We start from the raw sequence: 25,731 nt of genomic DNA on the forward strand, positions 1-25,731 counted from the left end.
CCAGATTAAAAATACTTATGTTCTCCAGCTTACAAAAATACATCTTTATTGTGTTTTAATGCTTTTAACAATGACATAAAAACTTAGTTTTTGTGTTAAATATAATTTAAATAAACACCCACAAAATCCCCCCTTTAGATAAATTGACAAAAAAGTTGTTGCAAAATCACCAAGTATTGTTAGAAATGCAAGTGCAGCCACAAGTTGATGAAATAAAAAAATCTAGCATAATCTTGACATCGTTTTTGGTTGACACTGGTCAAGGCTTTAACAAGTTATGAAGGGCAGAGTGATAATGAATGAAATTATGGTAAAGTTTATAAATATTATGGCTAAATAAAATGAAAGGTCACAATCTAAATACCATTATAAGGAACTGAAATTCATGTTTTCTCAAATTGGGAAGTCAAATGTCTATTTCACATTTAGGCAAAAGTAATACTTTTATATAAAACAATAATCCTCTTCAAAATGAGGTCACAGATTTTCACATGTAATTATAGAGAAGCCTAGCCAGAATACATTTGCAAATGAGTGTCTTTAGCTTGTTATTGTTATAGTAATCATTTCAAAAATAATTGATTACGCCCCTCACTTCAAATAGAATTCAAATGCATGTAAGGATAAAGAACTGCTTTAACTTTAGTCTTTTCCAAAGACCCAGAACAGCTCCCAGCCTCAAGATTAGATGTCTAAAAATAGTGAAGGAATTGAATGTGCTCTAAATGTTTTCTAATGAAGTCAAAAATCACATAACTCTCACTCAATCTCAAATTGAAAGTGTTCAAAAAAAGAAGATATTCTGTAGCAAAATCCAACCCTAATCCCAGATGGTTTCTTTTCTAAAATTTGAGATGAAAAATCTTTAGAGCAAACAAATACAAGTTTTTCTTACAACTTCTCTACATTGCCTGTGTTAGTAGATGAACTGATCCAGCTGTTTTAAGTTTTCCATTATCACTGTGTGGATGGACTGTTCCTTCTTAAATTCCAAAGATATTTATACAGTTTAAGTGCCCTAAAAAACAAGATTAATCACAACTACCACATGGAGGCCAGAAATTAGGGTTGTAAGTCTACATTTCTGGATGACAAATATCTCATTTCTGAGCAACTCAAAGGTTAAGTTTACAATTCTCCAAGTGGAATTTGTGGACAACTGTATTTGTCATTCATATGGTAGAAAGGGAATGAATAACTAGATCCCAGGAGACATATCCTGAGATACACTCCCATTATATCATCAGTTTCGAGATTCTGAAGAAGTAGGGCTTCGAACTGTAGACATAAGATGTGATTTATAAGTCTTGCTTAACCCAGTCATCCAGAACTTCAGAAGTTTTACATTGTCCTCCTCAGCTGCTCCCAAAATGCTCAGAAGTTTTTGGGTGTCCTCTTTGGGCCGACTATCCACTTTGGTGAATTTGAAAAGCACCTTCACTTTGCTGTATAAAACAAAAAACAATAATTATAATGTTCATTCCCTTCCTGAAGCAGCCAAAAGACCAGTCTGCAAGTGTCTCTAGTCACACTAGTTTCTTCTTATATAGCTAAGGAATTCAGTTACAGGGACTCAAATGGTTCCAAAAACAGACATTTTAAAAAGCAAATGGTGTGTAAAAGTTTTAGAATATCTACCTGTCATAGTCAATCCTATATGTCAAGTTTTTTGTAGAAAAACTACAATTAAGTTAACTATTTTCTTAAATGTAAGAAACTGATTGGCTCCTAAACATAAACAGCTACCTATATTAGAATCAGAATTAGGGAAAACTAGAATAATTATTTTAATTAATAAAACAAAATAATTTCCTTTATCTAATAAGAAATAGCCATAAAGGACACAATGAAGCAAAGCAAATGGGAAGAAAAGAAATCTAAAGAAATGGGAACCTTGGTCAGTCACTTTATGACTTATGCGCTTATTAAATTAATCATGACTTCTATAGGAGAAAAGATAAAGTTGAGCTATATATGAAAACAGCTTCTATCTTATCCACTAGCATATACACATAGACACTTTTTTATTCTAAGGCAAAAACACTAAGAAAATATTCATAAAAAGTTGAACCATATTTTTGCTGGACTTCATCTTAATGAGAATACTTACTGCATCCAAAATAACACCCTCAACTCTTTTATTAATGCATTCCTAAAACTTCTAAGCATAATTAGATCTTCTTTTATTTCTTCCCATTAAAGACAGATCTAATTAACACTAAGTCTATCGGCACCTTTGACCTAGTTACTTTCTATCTCCTTCGGGACTTGGTTTCTTTCTATTCTTTCTGCTGGTGACTTCATCAATTCTTATGGGTTCATTTCTATACTATATCAACTTATCAACAAGTTTTTAAGTGCCCATCATGTGCTGGGCATTATACAAGGCCCTGTAAATACAAAGACAAAGAATGAACAATCCTTACTCTTTAAGGAAGAAATATATTAAGAAAATATAAGATAATCAAGGAGGAGCTAGCAGCTAGGAGGAACAAGGAAAGACTTCATGGAGATGATAGTACTTGAGCTATAGCATGAAGGGAGGGATTCTATAAGGTGGAGGTGAGGAAGGCAGAGGGGTCACATAGATACAAAGGTATCAAGTTGGGTTGTAACATTGTGTACAAAGACCAAAGAGGCAGTCTAGCTGCCTTGCAGAATATAAGAGGAATTTACAGGGACAATTCAAAGATTATATATGGGATGGGAAGGCCTAAAGCTAAACAGATTAGTTTATATTTTATCCTAGAGGTAAAAGGGAGTCACTGTAATTAAAGAAAATCCTTTGAATATGGTAAAGAGGCAGGACTCCAATGAGGAGGAAAGTTGGGCCAGAGATCAGCTGTAAGGTCCTTGTAATTGTCTACACAAGAGCTGATGAGAACCTCACACCTAAGGTGATGGCTGTGAGATAAAGGAGTAGATGTGAAAGAAAGGATGAGATTTGGCAGAGGATTAGTTATGTGGTAAGGAAAAGGGTAGGAGATGATAATGTCAAAGTTACAGACCTAGAAAATGAAATAGTTGTACATTTGGAAAGAAATGAATAGAAATTTAGAAGAGAGTTGGAATACTAGGGGGGAGGGAAGGAGAAGATACTGAATTCCATTTGGACTATTCCAACTTTGAGATGTCCCTAGGATATCCAATCAGAAGCAGTCAATGACAGTGATGTGAAACCCAAGTTCAGGGGACAGACTGGGTGGGGCTGCATGTATATAAGGTGAAAATGATTAAAACCAAGGACCTGATAAGAGAGAAGAGAGCACAGGACAAAGCCAGGGAGAAGGAGATCTAGGGGGAAAAAAGCTGTGTCATGAAAACCCAGAGAAGAAAGAACATCCAAAAGAGACTGATCAACAGGATTAGATTAAGTACAGAAACCTAAAGACTGAAAACAGAACTTGGAAACGAATTCACTGGTAACTTTGGAAAGAGCAATTTCAATCGGCTGATTCATTCTGAAGACTAAGAGTAAGCAGAGTAGATAATGTGTGGATGGCTTTTTCTAAGAGAGTGGCTAAGAAAGGGAGGAGAGGAGTATAGTTTGAAGGGATCATGGGGTCTAAGGATAGGAAAATTGGGGCATGTTGAAGGCAGCAGAAAAGGAATCAACAAATAGGAAGAAGCAAATAGGAAGAGTAGCAAAAGGGGGGCAATTTGGCAGAGAAAACCAAAGGAGATGGCATCAAGGACACAGAGAAGTTGATTTTGGCAAGGAGAAGGGAGAGGAAGGGAGGTTTCAAGGAATTTTCAGATGGAGAAAAGAAGAGAGCACATGACAGAGCCTCAATTTCTTAACTTAAGAAGTAGGCTTTCAGCTAAGCATGGAAGTTTGTGAGATGTAGGAAGCTAGAGAGAGAAGATTTTCAATAACTTTTGTGGGTAGTAAGGTAAGGAATCAATTAGGGAAGAATAAAAGGATCCACTTCTTGAGGTGAGGACCCAGTTGAAGTCAGAATGGACCTGTCAGCACACTGTGTGTCACTTCTTTCACTTTTGTTTAGCTTCATGTAAGTTGGAAGAGATGTGGATGACAGGGGACCGACATAGGGTAAGTGCTGACAGGACAAGGCATTTGAAAGTAGATGACATGATCAGAGAAATGCAAATTAAGACAACTCTGAGATACCACTACACACCTGTCAGATTGGCTAAGATGACAGGAAAAAATAATGATGAATGTTGGAGGGGATGTGGGAAAAGTGGGACACTAATGCATTGTTGGTGGAGTTGTGAACGAACCCAACCATTCTGGAAGCAATCTGGAATTATGCCCAAAAAGTTATCAAATTGTGCATACCCTTTGATCCAGCAGTGTTTCTATTGGGCTTATATCCCAAAGAAATACTAAAGAAGGGAAAGGGACCTGTATGTGCCAAAATGTTTGTAGCAGCCCTATTTGTAGTGGCTAGAAACTGGAAACTGAATGGATGCCCATCAATTGGAGAATGGCTGGGTAAATTGTGGTATATGAATGTTATGGAATATTATCATTCTGTAAGAAATGACCAGCAGGATGAATACAGAGAGGACTGGCGAGACTTACATGAACTGATGCTAAGTGAAATGAGCAGAACCAGGAGAGCATTATACACTTTGACAACGATATTGTATGAGGACATATTTTGATGGAAGTGGATTTCTTTGACAAAGAGACCTAACTGAGTTTCAATTGATAAATGACAGACAAAAGCAGCTACACCCAAAGAAAGAACACTGGGAAACGAATGTGAACTATTTGCATTTTTGTTTTTCTTCCCAGGTTATTTATACCTTCTGAATCCAATTCTCCCTATGCAACAAGAGAATTGTTCGGTTCTGCAAACATATATTGTATCTAGGATATACTGCAACATATCCAACATATATAGGACTGCTTGCCATTTGGGGGAGGGGGTGGAGGGAGGGAGGGGAAAAAATCGGAACAGAAGCAAGTGCAAGGGATAATGTTGTAAAAAAAATTACCCTGGCATGGATTCTGTCAATATAAAGTAATTATTAAATAAAAATTAAAAAAAAAAAAAAAGAAAGTAGATGACAGTGCTGGACTTGTTAAGGAACAGGTCAATTCTCTGAGAGCCTCCACAGCTGTGGTAAATCATACATCTGAAGGAGTTGCAGGGCAGCCTTTGCTGACACAGGTGTGCTCAGTAGGAATGAGATAAATTGGAGGCAGAGGGAAGAGGAGGGAGGTCAGATAACGCAATGTCCTCTCAGTCGGAGAGGTCAGAGAACAGCAATTGCTTCTCAGTGTCCTGGTATCATCATCTCACAAGAAAGAGGAGATCCATTCTGGGTTGGTTCTCCAGCAGCCACTGTTAGGTGGCTCCCAGTAGCACAACACAGACTGAACTGATTCTCAAAGGGAATTAAGTTGAGAAAGGAGTAAAGTGAAATCAGTAGAGGGGAGGGACTGCAGCTCAAAATGAGAGCAAAGAGCGTTTAGGAGAAACTGAGGCACATGCAACAGTGCAATGACAGAAGATGTGGGTAAGACCAGAGTTTTTGATGAAGGAAGGAAAACACCTTGTGGGTAATGGTGAGCTTCAGAATATAACTGTATGCAGGATTAAGGAGAAGCAAGTGTATGCCATGAGATTTGAGAAAAATGAGAACTGGAAATTTGAGTAAACAGCAACATAAATGCTGAAATCCTCTAGTAAAAGGCCAGGGATTGAGGAGAAAATGACTCTTAGATCTATAAATCTAGCTCTAGTCTCTTCTGAGTTTCACACTCTTATCAAACACCAGACATTTTGAACTTGATATACTGAAGGCATCTTAAACTCAACAGTCTAAAACATCTCCTTCCTCAGACTTACCCATCTGCTATACTTCCCTATTATTGTTAGGGACATACCCTTCCCAGTAACCTAGGTTTGTCACCTGCTATTATCCATGGCTCCTCAAATTTCTAATTGGTTGCTTGATCTTGCCATCTCTTTTATTTTCACATCTTGCAAACCACTTCTCCACTCACATAACCACCAACCTTGTTCAATCCCTCATCACCTTTAACTTAGACCATTTCACCTCTCTGACTCATCTATTTTCTTCAATCTATTCTTAGGTATCTGCCAAAGTGCAGTTTTGATTAATGTAACTCCCCAATCCCAAACAAACTCCCATGGCTCCCTATTAACTCCAGAATTGTCATTTGGCATTAAAACTCTTCAAAGTCTGGCCCTTCCTCAAGTTTCCAGGCTTCTTATGCATCCCTGTGCTCCACACATAATCCAGCCAAACCAGACTTTCATCTCTCCTACTTGGCAGTGTGTCAAGCCCAGAGAAGGCAGTTCATAAATGCTCACTGACTGGACTGACTTAACTGACTGATAAAAATCAACTGCTTCTTAACCTCCAAATGTCAGCATACTCCAAGGAACTATAACTGGCAATCTTACTTCTCTCTCTCTCCCCATATTGGTAATTTCACTTCAACTACTACCTCGGTGCAGATGATTCTCAAATGTACTACCTCCATGAAATCTTCCCTTGAACATCCAAATAATATCTTAAACATATTAAAAGATGAAGTCATCACTATTTTCCTCCTACTTCTATGACAGAAATATCAAATTAGAGCCAAAAAACTAATTTGAATGGCTACCAAATTAAACTGGGATGAAGAAGTGTTAAAAAAAATCACAAATTAACATTATCTTTGTTGTGTTTTGTTAAAGTCAATGTGTATCCCCTAGATTTAAGTCTGACACCACTAGGTCCATGGCATTCACCCAATTTCCCCAATTTCCTTAGGATTACCTTTGATTCTTTCTTTCTTCCTTCATTTCTACCCCAAAACATCCCTTCCATCACCGGCCTCCTTTCTTTGTTCCTACTTTCATCATCCTATTATAGGTTTCTATTACCAACTTCTTAAAAGTACTGGAGTAGCTCCCTTCTCTTTGGCCAGAACAGTTTTTCTTAACATCAATTTGATCACATCACACCTCTCCTTATCAGCCTTCAATGGCTTCCCAAAGTCCACAAAGTGAAAATCCAAACCTACTTGACATTCAATTCTTGATGGACTCTAACTGTCCCTACTTTGCATCCACCCCTCCCCCCACCCCAACCACACATTGTAATCTCAGAGCTCTCTGCCTCTCTTCAAACCCATGAAGAGACGTCTCCTCTTACATGTTTGTTGAATTCCTACTCATCTTTTAAAAGTCCAACTCAAATGCCACCTCCTTTAGGAAACCTTTCTTGATCTGTCTTTCCACAGAAGTAATGACTCCCTTTCAGACTCCATATAACACTTTCTTTTATAAACTCTTTAATGTACTTATCACAAAATATGTATCTGACTATTTGTGTTGGCATTTTGTTCTTCTGCTTGGCTATAAACTCTGGCACAGCAAAAAAAAAAAAAAAAAAAAGTTTTACCTAAACTTTTCATCTCTCCTCTAGCCTAGTACAGTGCTCTCTACCTAGTAGGCACTTAAATATTTATTGTATCACATTACTTCATCCACTCTTCCTTGAGGCAAACCAGGCACTGATCCACAACATCCACTGAAAGGTTCTGATTGGTGAGAGCAGCTTCAATTTTGTTCAAGATGGTAGGTCCAACTGGCAACAGGGATAGACAAAACAAGCATTAGAACATCAGTAAGAAGGGAAAAATATATAAATAGAGTCTTATCTTTCTTATTTTCCTTATCATGTGAAAAATTAACATTTCTTAGGAGTTCCTACCTCGATCAGTAGCTATGGGACCTCCACTGGTGACCACAAACTCATACTTGCTTAGAGACTGATCTTCATCACATGCAACTGGATAAACACTGGAACAAGTGGCTGGGTGGACCTCCACAATGACAGCAAATTCTGTGGCAACAGAAAAACCATTTTCCTGCTCAAGCCAATTGCTTCTTAGCCTGTCACATACATCAACTATAAACCTGACATCCCACTAAATCGGAAAAGCTTGGCTTGACTTTTCACACCCCCTACTCTCTTGGGATTGTCAACACATGCTCCTTCTGAACCTCATTTGCTTCGTAAGATGTGGCTAACCATGCTTCACCACCTGTCTTCTCAGGGTTCTTTTGGGGGAAATGCCCTGTAAGTCATATTACTTCAAAGCATCTATGCTATCACTGATGAGGATCTTCCCCCACAAAAATGATGCAGATTTGCAATCCATCTGTGTCTCCCTCCCCTTCCTGCTCCCTCCATGTCAGTAACTTCATTCTTGAAAAGACAGATATTCTAATCTGATTCTCACTGAAAGGAAAGAACTGCTTGCTGGGGTAGAAATGTTGGAGACCCTGGGGGGTTTCCTAGGAGGAAATGACTATTATTGCCTCTGCTTTAAGCTAATAAAGCTAAGTGTCTTGCCCAAGGCCAGAAGCATCTGAAGCAGGATTTGAACAAGGTCTTTCTGACAATAACTACAGTGCTTTTACCCATTCTTCCACCTCGATGCAGCTAGGGCTACTGAAAATCATCAGGTGTTGTGATCCTATGCTGTTCTTTGATTCTTACTACATAACTAGTCTAGGATGCCTCTTCTTCTGGTGAAATATCTCTCAATAATATCCCCTATGTCACTTCTACATTTGTCTTTGCTGCAATATGCTGCAGCTTACTTGTGCCAACTATGTACTTCTCCATTATCCTTTGGGGGATGTTACTTTCAATTCTTCAAAACCTGTAGTACTCAATGGCTTAAATCTGTATAATACCATCAGAAAAATATCAATATTAAAAAAAAAAAAAACTTGGGTCTTTGTTTCAAGGGGAATTAAAAACACTGAACAGTGACATGGCTCAGTGGAATAAGAGCATTGGGCATGGAGTCATGGATTTGAATCCTGAGTTCAAATCTAGTTTTACATACTAGCTGTGTGACCCTATGCAATCATTTAACCTCAGCCTCATTTCAATTTCTGTAAGATGAAGATAGCAAGAGTTGTGCGAGGATCAAATGAGATAATATTTGTACAGTGCCTAGCACATTACAGTGACCATATAAATATTTACTGAAAATAAGCAAGAGTGGGAATGACAAAGGAGCACTCTATTGGAGGAAATGGGATGGAATGGGATTGCTTATACAGATGGAGAAGGGAGGTCCTGGCTTACCTCTTGTGACATAGGAATTAAGGAGGTGATAATGACAAAAAGGCATCTAAATTGACATAAGGAAGATGAGTTCACAGTAAATTGTCTTAATTTTTTCTGTACATATGAGGCTAGTTTCTCAGCTAAGAGAGTAGGGGCAAGGGGAGCTATGGAAAATCTGAGGAAAGATGATGAGGTATGGAAAACCCACAGTGGAGACTGGGATAGTGAGTCCATTTACCACCTAGTTGCAGTAACATTAATCTGTAGTGGAAATAGAACAGTTCTATGATTTTTCCACCTTTGTTTAGCAACTTCTATGTGGCTATGAAGGCAACAAATGGTGGGAATAATCCAAGATAGAGGCTTGGCTGGGCCTTATCAGTAAAAAGTGTATAAGAAGTAGGAATTCAAGAGAGGCGCTCAGTGTAGGAGTGAAGCGGTGACAAATTAAGTTCTACATTATTATGTATTCTCAGTCAACTGTGTCGATGTAAATGATATAATATGATCTAGCATATTGTTTGCAATGATCTATCTTTTCAAATCTTTATCAATGTGTACATCACTTACAAAGATTTTACAGAGTTAGGAAACTGTTAATCACTGTAGAAGAGTGAGCTAGTATTCAAATGGTTCTGTAATCTCCTAAATTTGTTTAGGATGCTGCTACACATGCTGCTCACATTCCATTCTTGCTCGCTTATCCAGTGCAAATTTTGTCCATGTCCTTCCATGCTTTCACAGTGGACCACTTAATGTGCTACAGAAGTCTTTCTTGATTTATTACCTAATATCCTAAGAGAAGCAATGGAATACTTGGACTACACACCTGTCATCCCGTGCCCTTACCATGTGACTAATCCATTTACTTGGTTATGAAACATGGTTTGCAACAGTGGCCAAAGTGAAAATGAATATTATACAGAAGGGAATGGAGAGGTGGATGGTGAGCAAGCTAAACATATAACTAATAAGAAACTGAGAAAGGAGCAGGAGTAAAAAAGTCATTGTAAAAAAGATTCTAGAATGCTAGAAAGATCATGAGTTAGTATCATTAGTAAAAACTACAAGGGGAAGAAATAACTCAACAACTTCAGTATTTAATATTTTAGAAAGTACATTTCAAGTTAAACTTGAATCCTTAAAGTTTCAAAAGTAGGGGTGAATAACTCCTTTAGCCAATGGCAGCCCTAAGCAATAAGTATATAAAGAAAAAAAACAAAATAGAAAAAAAATGAAGGTGGGTGAGAAGGAATGGAAACAGAAAAAAAAAATTAAAAGAGGTGTATATGATGACAGGTGCTACAGCATATATCACCCATTTACACTGCCTGCAGAGGTCAACATCTCAAAGCTGTGCTTTTTTTTTTTAACTGAGGCAATTGGGGTTAAGTGACTTGCCCAGGGTCACACAGTTAGTAAGTGTTAAGCATCTGAGGCCAGATCTGAACTCTGATCCTCCTGACTTGAGGGCTGGTGCTTTATCTAGTGCTCAACCTAGCTGCCCCTTCAAGCTGTGTTTTTTAAGAAGAGAAGCTTGGTTCCTAAAGCGTGCATATGTAGTTTTATGACGAAAGATCAGAAGTCAACTTCCAGATCCTTGAAATAAATATGCAAATCCCTTACATGAGGTAAAAAAGGAGAAGATAAAGTATGTCTCCATAGACTCCAAGTGACAGAAACTTACCAGAGGTCTGTATGTAGGATGGTATTTGAACATGAGGACTGAGTCCCAGAAAGTTACATCGATATGCCTCCTCATACTGGTTACTATAGGGGATAATTCGGACACAACCTACAGGCAACATGGTCTAAACAGGAAACAAAAAGTAATTATGAACAAAACAGAAAAACTATGCTATCCCTTCTTATTTCCCCTGTTACCCAAACATTACACATACATTCAGATCTAGTTCAAGCCCCCTTTCTTTTGTGAAGTCCTTCTAGAACACTGCAGCCCAAATTTCCATAGATCTTGCTATCCATACCACTCAGTTATCATTGATTCATGACAATTCAATTCAGCAAAAGTTCTTATATTTATACTCCTGGGTTATCTATCTTTTATGTTAATTTTTCACATAAGTTTACTCTTTCTTTCCCATCTTCTAAATTGTCAACTCTTTGACAGCAGGGACAATGACATTTTAAGCTTGTTTGTACTCCTATAAAACTGTGACATACACACACACAGGGCACTATTTAGTGTGCCTGCTGATTTAAATAATTCTATCAGTTACCTTCTTAAAAGAAGAAATTCCCCGTCCCCTAATTCTTCAATAATCTCCTGAGAAAAAAATCTAAGATGAATAAACCAGTCTTGAGAAAATTGGGAATTCCAAGCAGAATGCCCAAAAAGGTTCCGGAAATTGATGAAATCTATGTTATAGTAACCAGCCTTGAAAATCTAAATTTCTTCCTCTAAAAAAATCATTTTTTAGTTATCTCATGATAACTCAAAACACTGTGGTTTCTTTGGTCTTCAATATGAAATTATAAAATACAAAAGCTATGCCATTCATATTAATTGCAGGGCTTTTTAAGGATATTTTCCTGGAGGCTATGTGAATCTTTTAAGTATTTTGGTTTTGTTCTTTACATAACAGACTTAAATTCCTCTCAAAAATATGCAAGGTTCTAAATAAACTGAGAAAGAAGAAATTCTGAGATGGTTTTACCCGAAGAACATCAAAAGCTGATTGGACAAGATCCATGTCTTGTCCCTTCCAGATGACCTGGTTTCCCATTAGCACATGCCATGCCAACATACGAAAAGAAGATGCACCTAAGACCTGAAAAAAGAGTATAATGCTTACTATATAATTTCAAAATCTCTTCTCCTTATTCATTAACTAAGCCCATTTTGGGGGTCCACGGATTTGGGCTCAAACGGTTTTACTGGAATTTCAAACTTGTCTCTATCTGCTGAAACAGCAGCCTCAGAGAACACTTTCTGCACCTCCTTTTCCATTTCAGGACTATTACAGATCTCCTCCTAAGTCCAGTAAGTGCTCTTTTGTCGAGTTAGCTCTGTTAGTTCCTTCTGATTTGGCACAGCAAATCCAATTGCATAAGAATGATAACTATTTGCATATGGACAGATGTCATCTATTAACAGGAGATTCTTTAAAGCTGCCTCAACTTTTCCAAGAGAAATATAATCTCCTGCTTGAAGTTTTACAAGATCTTTTTTTTTACGATCAATAATCTTTAAATATCCATCAGGATCAAATTCTCCAGTATCTTCTGTATGGAGCCAAAGAGGTTTTTTCTTAAACCCAGTCTCAATTTGTCTCTTAGCATTTCCACCTGTTTCTTCTATAGTAATTCTGTTTTCTGGGGAAACAATGCTGAATGCACAGGACAGAAAACTAACAACTCTCTAACAAGAGACATGCTGTCTCAGGTTTGTAATTAGGGCTCCTCCTGCCCACCTGTCTCATGTGTCGAAGCGACTTGAAGATGGATAGCTTTCGAGGTAGCCAGCTGCCACAATCTGACAACAAGGAGGGAGTGGTCGAGCATTTGGCTAACTCCCTCCCATCTGTGACCTCAGGCACTGAAAGAGTCCTTTCCTCTTCTTCGCCTTCAGAGTTGTCCCAGCCTTCTGATTCTTCCTCTAAGTCTACAAGACATACAAGACAGCATGGGAAAAGTTGTTTCCTTGAACTGTTCAATCTACAGAGGTAATAGTCCTAAAACTTTATTTCATATTGTAAGCTACAGATTAAAATGGTTACAGATCAAAAGTGTTTCCTTTTAAAACTTTTTGGTAGTTGAATTGAGACAACTGCTAGCACACAATTTGAGCTAGTGAAAAAATATTTTTTAAAAATAAAATCCTTTACTTTCAGATCATCTATATTTTTCACTATATTCCTTGTCCAAATTGAAACCAAAAATACATTCTTTATAACAAAGAATTTCTAAAAAAGAGAAAGGAAAAAATAAGTTTGGTAAAATGAACCAACACATCAAAAAAAATTCAGACATTGTTTCCATATCATGGTATCACTGCACTTCTGCAAAGAATTACAAAGGAGTCTTCTCATTTCTTCTTTGGAGCCAACCTTAGTCATTATAATTTTGCAGCATTCAGTTACAGTTGTTTTACTGCTATTTCTTTTTTATTCACACAGTTGTAATTGATATGCATGTTATTTTCCTCTTTCTGCTTACTTAATTCAGGATCAGTTTAACAGTTTAAGTTTTTCTATGCTTCTCTGTATTCATCATATTCATTACTTCTTATAGCACAGTAATACTCGATTATACTCACGTATCGTAGGTTGTTTAGCCTTTTCTTAACTCACTTCTAACTTTGTTTTCAGTTCTTTGTTACCATAAAAAGAGCTTCTGTCATAAATATTCTGGTATCTATGGGGTATTTTTTTCCTGTCACTCATCTTCCTCAATATAATCTCTAGGTCAAAATCTATGAACATTTTCTTCACTTTCTCTGTCTAAACTCAAAATTACTTTCTACAATGGTTGGGTCAATTCACAACTCCACCAACAATACAATAATACACTTGTTCTGCTGCAATCCCTCTAACTATTATTACCACCTGCCAGTTTGTTAAATATATGTTGAAACCTCAGGCTTTAACATAGATTAGGTTACTGACTTCATTTCCTCCCTACATCCATCCCCCAATTCTTTAATGTCTAGTTGGTTCTATTATTCCAAATGTTTGATGATTACTGCTTTATCACAATTAGCTCAGTAGACTTAATTATATTGTACCAAAGGAAGGAGAATGGGCTCAAATTCAGAATATATGGTATTATGTATGTAGGGAACACTATGGCAAAGAAGTCATTCACAGCTCCTTGTACTAAGTCCTTTCTCCCTTCACAGAATCCTAACTCAGAGTGAGTACAGAGTTCTATTTGTAGCATTATGCTGGATAAGTCACTCAGCTGCTAGGCTGAGCTGGCTCCTAGAGATTGGTTTGTGTTGTTCTTTTCTGATAGGAGCATGGTGACACATAGGAAAATGGTACTAAATGAAGGATTACAGTTATCTAAGGCATAATGCTTTTATTTTGTCAGGGTTCTTCTTCTACTTTTTTTTTTTTTTTTGATCCTGCCGATTCAGCTATGATTGTTCTTTATCTGCAGCATATATTCATCTTTTGGGGAGGGGGAGAAAAAGGCAGCTGACAGCACGTGGGGAAGGGAGACAATGTCTAATTCACCAACTTGTTGGTCATTGACATGAGAGACACTCTTTAAGTATATTTAACTTTTATATCAAAAGACAGTCAATGGAGAATGGTTTATAAGTTATAATAGTCAATTATACCATTTATATAAAAGATGTTAAGTCTCTAGAAAATTTGGGATATTGGTCACTGTAAATAGTGGACTGTCAAATCAAGCAAACTAAAAAAACTGTTGTGATAATAAAGCCCATAACTCTTAATTCCTTGCTTTTTTTAAAAAAAGGTCTCTATTATGAATTTGACAAATATGAACATTTCCATATACAAAGAAAAAAGAAAACTGAGAAATTTCAACTTTTAAGTATAACTTTTAAAAAATAACAAACTCAATATGTTGGTTTCAAACAAACTCAAGACTTCTCCCTCTTGTCTCCCTCTGAACTTTTTTTAGTTCTCTTCTATGTATTTCTTATATGTTTCTTTGATGCTGTTTTCTTTTTGACTGAATTTTTACCAGTGATCTTTTTATCCCTTCATAACACTGTATTTCTAACTTCATTTATTCCATTAAGTTTTTTACTAGAGGCTCTTAAACTTTTCTCCCTTTTAGTTAATTTTACTCCACTTGAATTCAGTCACATTTGATTCTTTTATTTCTTAAATAATCTATTCACCAAGAATCAAATAATCACCAATAGAAGACTTGGTCAATTTCCTAACAAATTAAAGTTTCAAATTTCAAATCGTTAGCTCTTTATTTGGTAGGGAATAGGAGACCTACCTACAAAAGAATAGGGAAAGAAGAGAAATAGTCCCTTTCTCTCAATACTATCCACAAATGGACATATAGTAGCAACAGACTTTCAACCCAGGTAGGGAAAAACATTTCCTTATGCATGCTCCAAAGAAGTAAAACTAGAAACTTAAGAAGGGTAAGATTTAAGTATTCACAGAAAGTAAAATTCTCAGTGTCACTGTAAGATGGATCCAGAAGTCAACCTAGAAAGTGCTCTTTCTGAAAGCTAGCAACCACCAAGTCTTACCAGCAAGTTTTTCCATTTGAACCAACGTGTCCTCTGTGGGTGCTCCCTCTAGAAGTTTCTCGGTCAGTCTACTGCCACAAGCTTTCAGAAGCCTATAGAAAATGAAAATGAGTAATTTCCACCAATCAATCCTACTTAAGTTATTGTTAGTATAGTGCTCAATTTAACAAGTATTACAGAACCTAGCCAGTGTCAAATAAACAATGAGTCACCACATTCCCTTAACGTATCATCAAAACCAAATTTCATGATGGATACTGACATAACACAAAGAATAGCAGAGTCTCATTTTTAAATGGAAGCAGTAGGCCTTATCTTCAAAGGATTATTACCAAGCAAAGGAAGTATGCAGACAAGCCCACAAATTTTCATCACTTGTCAATGATGTGAGAGAACGGGCTGCATTGCCATTCCGTTGGTGTAAGAATGGAGTAAAAGCCGTGTTCATCCTTTGGGCACGTTGTGGACAGCCATACTGTTCTGCCTCAAACACCTAAAGACAGAAAAACTCTTTTTACCAAACCAAAAATACCAGCTCTCCAGCCAGCTGGTCCAGTTCAAATCTCTTTTATTACATAAAGCCTACTCTGATTGGTTTTGGCTAAAATATTATCACTCTGTTTGAACACCTATTATACTTACATAGTGAATATTATACAGCTCAGCATTTGTTTGCTCTTTTTTTTTTTTTTTTCTGATGTGTATTATTTTGCATCCTGGATCCCATCCCATTCTTTCTTCTCCAACAGATTGTGGCTAATATCATCCCCACTTTTTCTCTAATCTTCAGTGTCTCCTTATCTACAGGTTCCTTCCCTGTAGCCAAGCAAGATGCACAAATCTCTTACATCCATAAAAACAAAACGGTGACACACATGGATTACAACAATGTAAACAGAAAGAACAAAGTGGTGTCATTTGGCACAATGAATGTGTGTCAGGCTTGGAGTCAGAAAAACTCCTCTTCCTTAATTCAAATTTGGCCTCAGATACGTTCTAGCCCTGTGGCCCTGAACATTCACTTTATCCTGTTTGCCTCAATTCCTCAACTATAAAATAATCTGGAGATGGAAATGTCAAACCACTCTAGTATCTCTGCTAAGAATGAGGCCACAAAGAGTCAGACACGACTGAAAAATGACTCAATAAAAATGGAAAGAGCAACTAAAACTGATAACTGTTCAATTATAATGAGAAAGAAAAAAAGTCTGCTGCAGAAAATAAAAGAAAACTTAGAAGGAAACAGAAAAGCAGAGAAGTTGAAAATGACATGCAGTATTAATTAGTTTAAAAAAAAAAAAAAGAAACACTGTGAAATGGAAATTCATAGTTTTATACTGAATCCTTTTTTAATGTTGTGCCGTGAATGTGGAAATGTTCTCTTTTGTCTTTATAGATTCAAGTTCAAAATGAACAAAATGTTTAAAAAAATTATAATGATCATGTTTGTTCCCAAAGGAGAGAAATGGGAAGACCACTTGTTTGCAGCAGTGGGGAACAAGAGGTGAGAAATAATGCATACGACAACAAACTCTTTCAGTATGTGTGTTAGTTTTGTGGAGCTTTTTTTCCCCTTCCTCTTCATTTATTCTTTACCATAACAGATATGGGATGGGGCTAGAAGAAGACTACAGTGGGAAATGTGAGTGATATAAGCACAAATGGTAACAAGAAACGTAAAAAACAAACAAATCCTACCATTTCCAGTAGCTGTAACATTCCATCTCTTTTCCTCTTCTCAGATTACCTCACTGAAAAAATCCATCTGTGAGTGATGCCTTTCATTCTCTACATCCTTTGCAATCTGGACTAACATCAATATTCAGCTGAAACCTCTCTTCAAAGTTATCAGCTCATCTCTGAATTGCCAGACCCAAAGGCTTTTCTCAATCCTCAACCTTATTGAGCCCACTAGAGCATGGCACTACCAATCACTTCTCCCAGATATGCCATTTTATGGTTTTCATGATAATGTTCTCCTGCTTCTCCTGTCATTCTGACTGTTTTTTCCTATTTAACTTTCAAAATCATCGTCCTTATCATATCCTTTAACTGTAGACTGACCTGAGGGTGTCTTGGTGCTCCACTCTTTCCTCTTATACTCTTACGTGGTGACTTTATCAGCTTCCATGAGTTCAATGTCATTTTCACAGCAATGTGAATGTGTATATGCAGCCCTAGGCTCTTTCCCGAACTTCACTCCTACACATCAACAGAAACTTATTGTGTATTTGGAACTGGCTGTCCCATAGGCACCTCAAATTCCACGTGTCCAAAACAAAACTACCTTTTCCCCAAACCCCACCTCTCTTCCAAATTCCCCTATTTCTATTGAGGTTACCACCACCTCTCAGTCACTAAGGTTCACAACCTTCTTCTCTCTTTCTTCACTCTTCTTCACTCTCATTCATTCTACATTGCACATACCTACTCAGTTGCCAAAACTTGTTTTTTCTCTACACGTCTTTTGCATATATGCCTTTTCTATTCATACAGCTAATTAGCCAAGTCCAATTCACCATTGCTTAGATAACTGTAAAAGGTACTATTTGATGTTCCTGCCTCATGTCTTTTCTACTCCAATCCATGTTTCCACAAAGCTGCTACAGTGATTTTCCTAAAGTTCAAGTCGAACCATGTTTTCTTGTTGTATAGTCATTGTAGTCCTTTCTGACTCTTGTGTGACTTTTTAGTTTTTTTTCAGCAGAGATACTGGAGAGGGTGGCTATTTCCTTCTCCAGCTCACTTTATAGAAGAGGAAACGGAGGCAAACAGGGTTAAGTAAATGCCCAGGATCACAAAGTAAGTGTCTGAAGCTGAGACTTGAAATCAGGAAGTTGATGCTCCCTGATTCCAAGCCCAGCACTCCATCTACTGAACCACCTAACTGTCCCTGACCATGTTGTTTCTACTCAACAAGCTCCCTACTGACACTATGATCAATATGAACTCCTTCACTTGCCTCTAAAAATTCTTTACTTTGCCCTTTTCTAGAATTTCAATCTTGTTACACATTTACTCCCTACCATACATTCTATAATTCATCCAAACTAGCCTTTTTACTCTTCCCAACACATGACATGCCATCTTTTGACTTTGCATTGCTCTTTCCCATGCATGAAATGCATGCCCTCCTCACCTAGGCTGCTAAAATCTTTTAGACTCAGCTCAAAAGCCACTTTCTACCTGAGGCCTTTCTGGATCCTTGGCTGCCAGTGCTTCCCACCAAAGGCATCATGTATTTTTTTTTATAAATTTCTACATGTGCATTCTGTCCCCTTTGACATAATACAAGCTCCTAGAGGAGATAGAAGGTTTCATTTTTGTTTTTATATCCCCAGAGGCCAGTACTATGCCTGACACAGAAAGTGTTGAACAAATGTTTGAATATTGTTCTGTATCCACAAATAAGGCCTAAAACAGTTGTTATATTCAAATATTTGACATATTTAGAAGTCAAAGGAAAAAGAGGTAATGAGAAAGCTACTGAGTTTTCCCCAAAGTAACAGAAACCAAATACAAGCTCCATTAAAGCAAGATAGAGAACTGACATGTTCTTCTATGCATAATAAAAACCTCTGAGAAACCTGAGAAAAAAAGCATTTTTAATGTCTCTCATAAATCATCATTAGCATTGGTGCACAATGAAGCATCTCCATGCCATGCCTCCCTTAGGTTTTGGCCCTGCAGTGCGTAATAGATCCTTTCCCAAACCAAAAAGCATCCATCCCCATCTCTGTAACCCACCTTCAATGCTTTGCCTTGAAGTTCATCAATGATCCCTCGAATCTTCTCCAGCAGAAAGGGCCAAGAATTGATAAGATAAATCCGATCCATCATGATAGCAATAATGCTATACCAGCGCTGGAAACCCCGGGCCAGACTATCTTTGATGAAAAAAGTGTGGCTGAACACAAAGCCATGTTGTTCATCTCCAAAGAAAATAGGACCTTCCCGACCAGGACAGACCTGATGGACACAACAATTATGTTTAAGTCAGTTAGTCCTCTTCTTGGTTTAGAACATATAAAATAATAAAAGATTGCGTTTCACCTTGCAAATTCTATTGGCTGAAGATCCTTCTAGCAATCCTACACATTTTCTTTTTAATAGGGTGGGGAACTTCCAGCCCTCAGGACAGAAAGCCCTAAGGACCTTGAAATTATTTACACAATCAACTGCAGGCAAGCAATGAAGAGTTGAAGGCTAGATAGAACAATTTCCTATTGTATCACAGTACTAAAATTATTACTTAAAATTAAGTTAAATTGTTCATGTAATTTAAGAAATCTTTCTTGGATACTTAAAAACAGCAAGCATTAAAAATCTGAAAATTAAACATCCAGAATGGCGTATTTCCCACAATATTAATTACTATACTCACTTCACACCTCTCATAGGGCTAAGATGGAAAAGGTAATGACAAATGTTGAAGAGGATGTGGGAAAACTTGGGCATGAATGCACTATTGGTAGAATCATGAATTATCCAACCATTCTGGAGAACAATTTGGAATTGTGCCCAAAAGGACTTCAAACTGTACATACTCTTTGATCCAACAGTGTTTCTATTGGATCTGTATCCCAAAGAGATCATAAAGGAGGGAAAGGGACCTACATGTGCAAAAATGTTTGTGGCAGCCCTCTTTGTAGTGGGAAAAAACTAAAAATTGAGGGGATGCCCATCAATTGGAGAATAGCTGAATAAATTATGGTACACAGCAACAAGATTATGTGATGATCAACTGTGATGGACTTGGCTCTTTTCAACAATGAGGTAATTCAAGGCAATTAGAATACACTTGTGATGGAGACAGCCATCTGCATCCAAGAAACTACGGAGGCTGAATGTAGATTAAAGCATAGTATTTTCACCTATTTTTTTAAATTGTTATCTGTTTACTTGGGGAGTTTTTTGGTTTGTGTGTGTTTTTTTCCTTTTCTTTCATCTGATTTTGGAAATTTCTCAAAAGGTTTTTCTTTTCAGGCAAAGTTGTCTTACCTCACAACTCAGGCTTCGAACACAGGCTTGGCGAACAATACTGAAGAGCTGTGGATGATTTGGGTGCTGATGACTAACATATTTTATCGACGTTTCTTTGTCATGGCTGATGTACCCAGGATGTCCTGCTGCAAGTGATCGACAGCCCTATCCCAAACAAGGGAAAGAGAAGGTAGAACTGATCTAAAACAAGAATAAAATCATTCCTTTCCCCACACATACAAATTATAATAACTTGTTCAAATTTTCCATAATAATAACCACTTATTTAGGCATTAAATTAAATCCACGGATGCTTCTTTTATATAATTCTATTTCATGAATGGGGGTAAAAAAGGAGACATTAACGACTCAGGGACTTTCAAAATTAATGATAGAATGAACAATCTCTCCATTCAGACCATCATGCATTGGGTATTAATATGAATAATTTACAAGTATTTGTTGTAATATGAATCTTAGATTAGTGATTCTCAAGCTATTTGGACTCCATAAGCTGCCTAGTATGAAGGAACTGATAGTAGAATGTGAAGAAAAAAACCACAGATCTAGAAATGATCTTTGTACATTATATAGTAGTGACCATAAACCAAGTCCAACATATGTATGGTCAGTGAAGTTTATGGGATGTTTGTTGTTATTAGTTTCCTGTTCCTAAATAAAGTTCTCATAGAATCCAACAACAAAGAGTCTTTTAGTCAAGAGAGGCAAAAAACACAAGGAAAAAATAAACACAAAGTGGAGGACAAATAGAGGAACAGATAAGGACTGGGAGACAAAACAAAATAAAACAGAAAATATTCTGCAAGTTAAAAAACTGTGGGTTAACTTGTTTATTGGAGAAAAGTAGATATGGAAACAATATTTGATGAAAGGGAAATAACAAGGGAGCAAAAAAGAAAACATAAAATTTGTCAAGAAATATTAACCATATCTGATTTTTCTCATACACCAAGACAAATATGTAAATAAGTTTAAGAGGATTTCCCATCTATATCACTTTGCTTGCTGTCTAGGGATGGACAGGCACAAAACAGAAAAAATTTGGAATACAAAATCTAACAGAAATGGATGTTGAAAACTATCTTTTCATGTATTTGGAAAAACCAAATACTATTGAGGAAAAAAAATACTGACCATGGAGATCAATTTTCAAAAAATTTATGAGGGTATTTCTAATAACAAATGGTAAAATACAAAATTGGAAGATTAACATCAACCATAATCACTTTTTGAGATGCATCTACTGTGTCAAAACAAAATACTAATAAAAGTTTAAAATGTATGAGTTCTTCAGAAATACCTAATTTACAAGACTTCTAGAATAATTTTTTGTCTAAATAGTCAGAATGATCTTACTTAGCACATAATTTCTAAGTTGGTAACTGACTAGCTTACTGTTTAGATAACAGAAATGGGATAGGGTATAACTTAGAATGCTACAAACATGCAGAGGGTAGAACTTTTCTAAGAATCCAAAGACAACCCACCTCACACATGTCTGATTTCTTTGGACCTGGGCTGCTGGATTCAGCACTGGCCCCTTCTGCTGGGCTATGAGAGCGAATTCGACTGCTCATTTGGATGCCACCTTCTTCTTCTTCAGCCTGTTCTCCCTGCCCAGGGCTATCTCCATTTCCAGCCCCCTGGGGAAGAGGAGAATGCAGAACTTCTGTACAGAAGAGGGTTCGAGGGCCATGGAGCTCACAAAAATGACAGAGAGCAACAATAGCATTCATGGTGTTACTCAAACTGGCAATTGTCCTGAAAACCAGAAGGGAGGGGAAAAAATGTACCATCAGATTACCAGTATTCATTCAACTAATATTTCCTGAGTACTTAATTAATAAAAATAACTGACATGTGTATAGTGCTCTAAATATTGCAAATTACTCTATACACATTATGTTATTTAATCCTAAAAATAAGCTCTGTCCCCTAAGTATTAATTGTCTTAGGTCAGTCCTCATATGAATTCAGTGCAGGGAGCTATTGGTGAGAAACTTCCGTCAATTTATCTTCTCTGAAATTTTAGAGTCTTGAAAATTTATATTGGGAACTAAGATAATTAGGGACTTGCTTAGATCACACAGATGTGTCTAGAATCCAAGACAAATTTCGAGGAGAGATAAATTGCTCAAGAAATAAAAACTTTTAAATTTTTCTATGGTTTGTAGAAAAGATGGAAGAACAGTCCTATCTGCCTTAAAAATACACAAAACCCAAACCAACAAATTTGGCTTCTGTGTTTCTATTTGCAGAATATCTGTTACACAGATTAGCCATTTCAAGATTGCAGGAAAGAGCTCCTGAAATGGGGTAATTCCAGGAATTTGCCCCTTCTGAAATATCTTGGTAAGTTCTAATGTACCATTACCCTCTGTTAGTCCCTCTCCCCTAAAGAGGAGGCCTGAAGGCTATATATCCTTTACTCAATGTAATGCCCAAATAAATGCCCTTAATTGATTTGGAGAGGGTTCAAACCTGAACTCTTTCAGAGGGTAACACAACCCATGCTTAGGTACCCCAACATTTTAGTGTATCCCCAATATTTTTGGCACCTAACTCAAGCTAAACTCACTTTTCCTTACTGCTGGCACAGTTGGTGTTCTTCAATGGGAAAAGTTTTGGGTCCTTGGGTCACCTTGTTAAGGCTCCCAGACCTCCAGTTCAGTTCTGGGTCCTGGTGTTACACCTTTTGGCCCCATCCTGGTTCTGAGCCCTAGTTCCCTGACCCAACAAGTTCTCTCTAGACAGATAAGAGACTTTGTTTGAGAACCTTGCATCCTCTCTCCTCACAGGACTCCCTGTGCAGACATGGTTGTGGCTTAACAGAAATCCAAGTACCAGTCAGGTTCCTCAACAGGTTCCACCCAGCCTATCCTTAGTAAGTCCATCTTTTATGTTTTACTTGAAAAAATGGTAGTCAAGTCTTTTGCAAACAGAGTCTGGGCATAGTTATAGCCCCACTTATATGTTTAGGCCCCATTTTCTATAAAAGGATAATGACTGAACCCACTTTCCAGGGTTATTCTGGAGGATCACATGATGGAATCAGGCTCTGAGCAATTGTGGCCAAGACCCTGATTAGAAGAGACCCTGATGTCAGCGGGAGAAGCTGGGCATGAAGATGAGGAGTCTGATTTTGTCCACCACCCCACTTTACAGATGAGGAAGCTAACGAGAGAGCAGGACAGGATGGAATCAATATATGAACATAGAAAGAATTCACTGATAAGAAGAGTGATTCTAATTCCTCTTAGACTAAAAGGAAGGAGAGGAGAAAAAGAGAAAGTCCACTCTAGAAAGAAATCTGACAAACTCCTCCTGGAATCTTTCTTCTGCTCAGTAAGAGTTTATATCTTACTGTTTATATCTTAAACACCCACCTCTCTTGTCACCAGAACAGAACTTTTGGCTCCACATAAATCAAAGTGCACAAATTCAGTTCATTTCCACATGATCCTACATTGGCAAATGCACATGCTGCTTAGTGGTAAGATGCTCCATATTCTAGAGATAAGTTAAAAAAAATCTGAATTAATTCCCAAAGAAAGAATCTCAAAGCATAAAGACAAGCAGATTGGTTCCAAAGGACTACAGATTAAAATGGATAGAGGAAGATGCTTGATAATGGATAGGATGAGGCTGATAATTCATCCAACTTGTTTGTACCATTTTTTAATATGGGTTAGGGCCTATAAGCAAACAATTCTCAAATGGTTCCTCTTATTCTATGTTAGTTAAAAGAGAAGCAAAAGAATACTCTTCTTTCTGCCTCCTTTTCCCTGAAATACAAGTGCTACTTGAGCACCTTTTATTATTTTTTAAAATTTTATTTTATTATAGCTTTTTATTTACAAAACATATGCATGGGTAATTTTTCAACATTGACCTTTGCAAAACCTGCTGTTCCAAATTTTCCCCTCCTTTCCCCCACTCTCTCCCCTACATGGCAGGTAGTCCAATATATTTTAAATATGTTAAAATATAAGTTAAATCCAATATATGTATACATATTTATACAGTTATCTTGCTGCACATTAAAAATCGAATCTAGAAAGAATAAAACCTGAGAAGGAAAACAAAATGCAAGCAAGCAATGACAGAAAAAGTGGAAATGCTATGTTGTGGTCCACACTCAGGTCCACTCTCTGTGGATGTAGATGGCTCTCTTCATTACTGAACAATTGGAACTGGTTTGAACCCTCTCACTGGTGAAGAGAGCCACATGCATCAAAATTGATCATCGTATAGTCTTGTTGTTGCCATGTATAATGTGATCTCCTGGTTCTGCTCATTTCACTTAGCATCAATTCATGTAAGTCTCTCCAGACCTCTCAAAAATCATCCTGTTGATTGTTTCTTACAGCACAATAATATTCCACAACATTCATATACCATAATTTATTCAGCCATTCTCTAATCGATGGGTATCCATTCAGTTTCCAGTTTCTGGCCACTACAAAAGGGCTGCCACAAACATTTTTGCACATACAGGTCCCTTTCCCTCCTTTCAGATCTCTTTGGGATATAAGCCCAGTAGTAATACTGCTAGGTCAAAGAGTATGCACAATTAGGTAATTTTTTGAACATAGTTCCAAATGAGCACCATTTATTTACATTGCTTTATGAACAACCTCCTGAAGAATGAGGATCACCATTATTATACAAAAAGAGAATTACTAAGAATAAATCTCAAAAAGCCATGACTAAAATGCAAAACAAAAGCCATAAATTGTTCCAAAGGGGAAGTTGGCCATTTGGGCAACAATGTCAAAACTGCCCAAAACTATTTCCTTGTTCCCAAGTCAAAACTGAAACTAGCCCACCCTAATGTTTAAGACAACAATATTAACCAATAATATTAGCTAACATCTAATAGCTTCTTAGGTTTACAAAGCACTTTACTGATATCATCACATTTGATTCTCATAGGAACTCTGAGAAGTAGGTACTATTATTATCCCCATTTTATAAATGAGGAAAACTGAGGCAGAGATTAAATAACTTGCCCAGGATCATAGTATCTGAAGCTGGATTTGAAATAAGATCTTCTGGACTCTAATCTCAGCTCTCTATCCACTGAACTATCCAGCTGCATAAATAAGGGTCACTCTACCAGGACAGGGATAGTAGTATGAATGAACCCAAAGAAATGCTCTGGTCACTAACACTTGTTTCAGCCATTTTCAATATACATTCACCACCTAAATCTTGCAAGACTTGTTTATTACAATGCAATTGCTCTGTGATCAGAACTATATACTACTGGTAATACGAAGTATGTGCTTTTTTTCTCCTTTCATTTTCTATTTCTACCTGAAGTTAAGTGGAGAAAGAAACAAAAATTTTTCTCTTGGATTTTTCCAAAAAAAAAAAGAGACTACATTTGCAAAGATTACCAAGGTGGCCATGATCAGCCTCATAAATGGTAT

General features: G+C 37.1%; 1 protein-coding gene across 1 annotated transcript; it reads right to left on the bottom strand.

Moving 5' to 3' along the window:
- Window positions 1-15: 15 nt before the first annotated feature.
- On the bottom strand, window positions 16-23,805 carry FLCN (folliculin). Its single transcript, XM_051997516.1, has 12 exons — window positions 23,683-23,805; window positions 21,784-22,057; window positions 20,294-20,440; window positions 19,040-19,261; window positions 15,625-15,785; window positions 15,293-15,384; window positions 12,516-12,706; window positions 11,760-11,873; window positions 10,769-10,892; window positions 7,708-7,839; window positions 7,476-7,581; window positions 16-1,445 (listed from the first exon to the last, which is right to left on the bottom strand). Exons 2-12 carry the CDS (start codon window positions 22,030-22,032, stop codon window positions 1,244-1,246), a joined length of 1,740 nt encoding a protein of 579 aa, XP_051853476.1. The 5' UTR covers window positions 22,033-22,057; window positions 23,683-23,805; the 3' UTR covers window positions 16-1,243.
- Between the last annotated feature and the right edge of the window lie 1,926 nt (window positions 23,806-25,731).

Source organism: Antechinus flavipes, chromosome 1 (assembly GCF_016432865.1).
Source record: "Antechinus flavipes isolate AdamAnt ecotype Samford, QLD, Australia chromosome 1, AdamAnt_v2, whole genome shotgun sequence".
Taxonomy (NCBI): domain Eukaryota; kingdom Metazoa; phylum Chordata; class Mammalia; order Dasyuromorphia; family Dasyuridae; genus Antechinus; species Antechinus flavipes.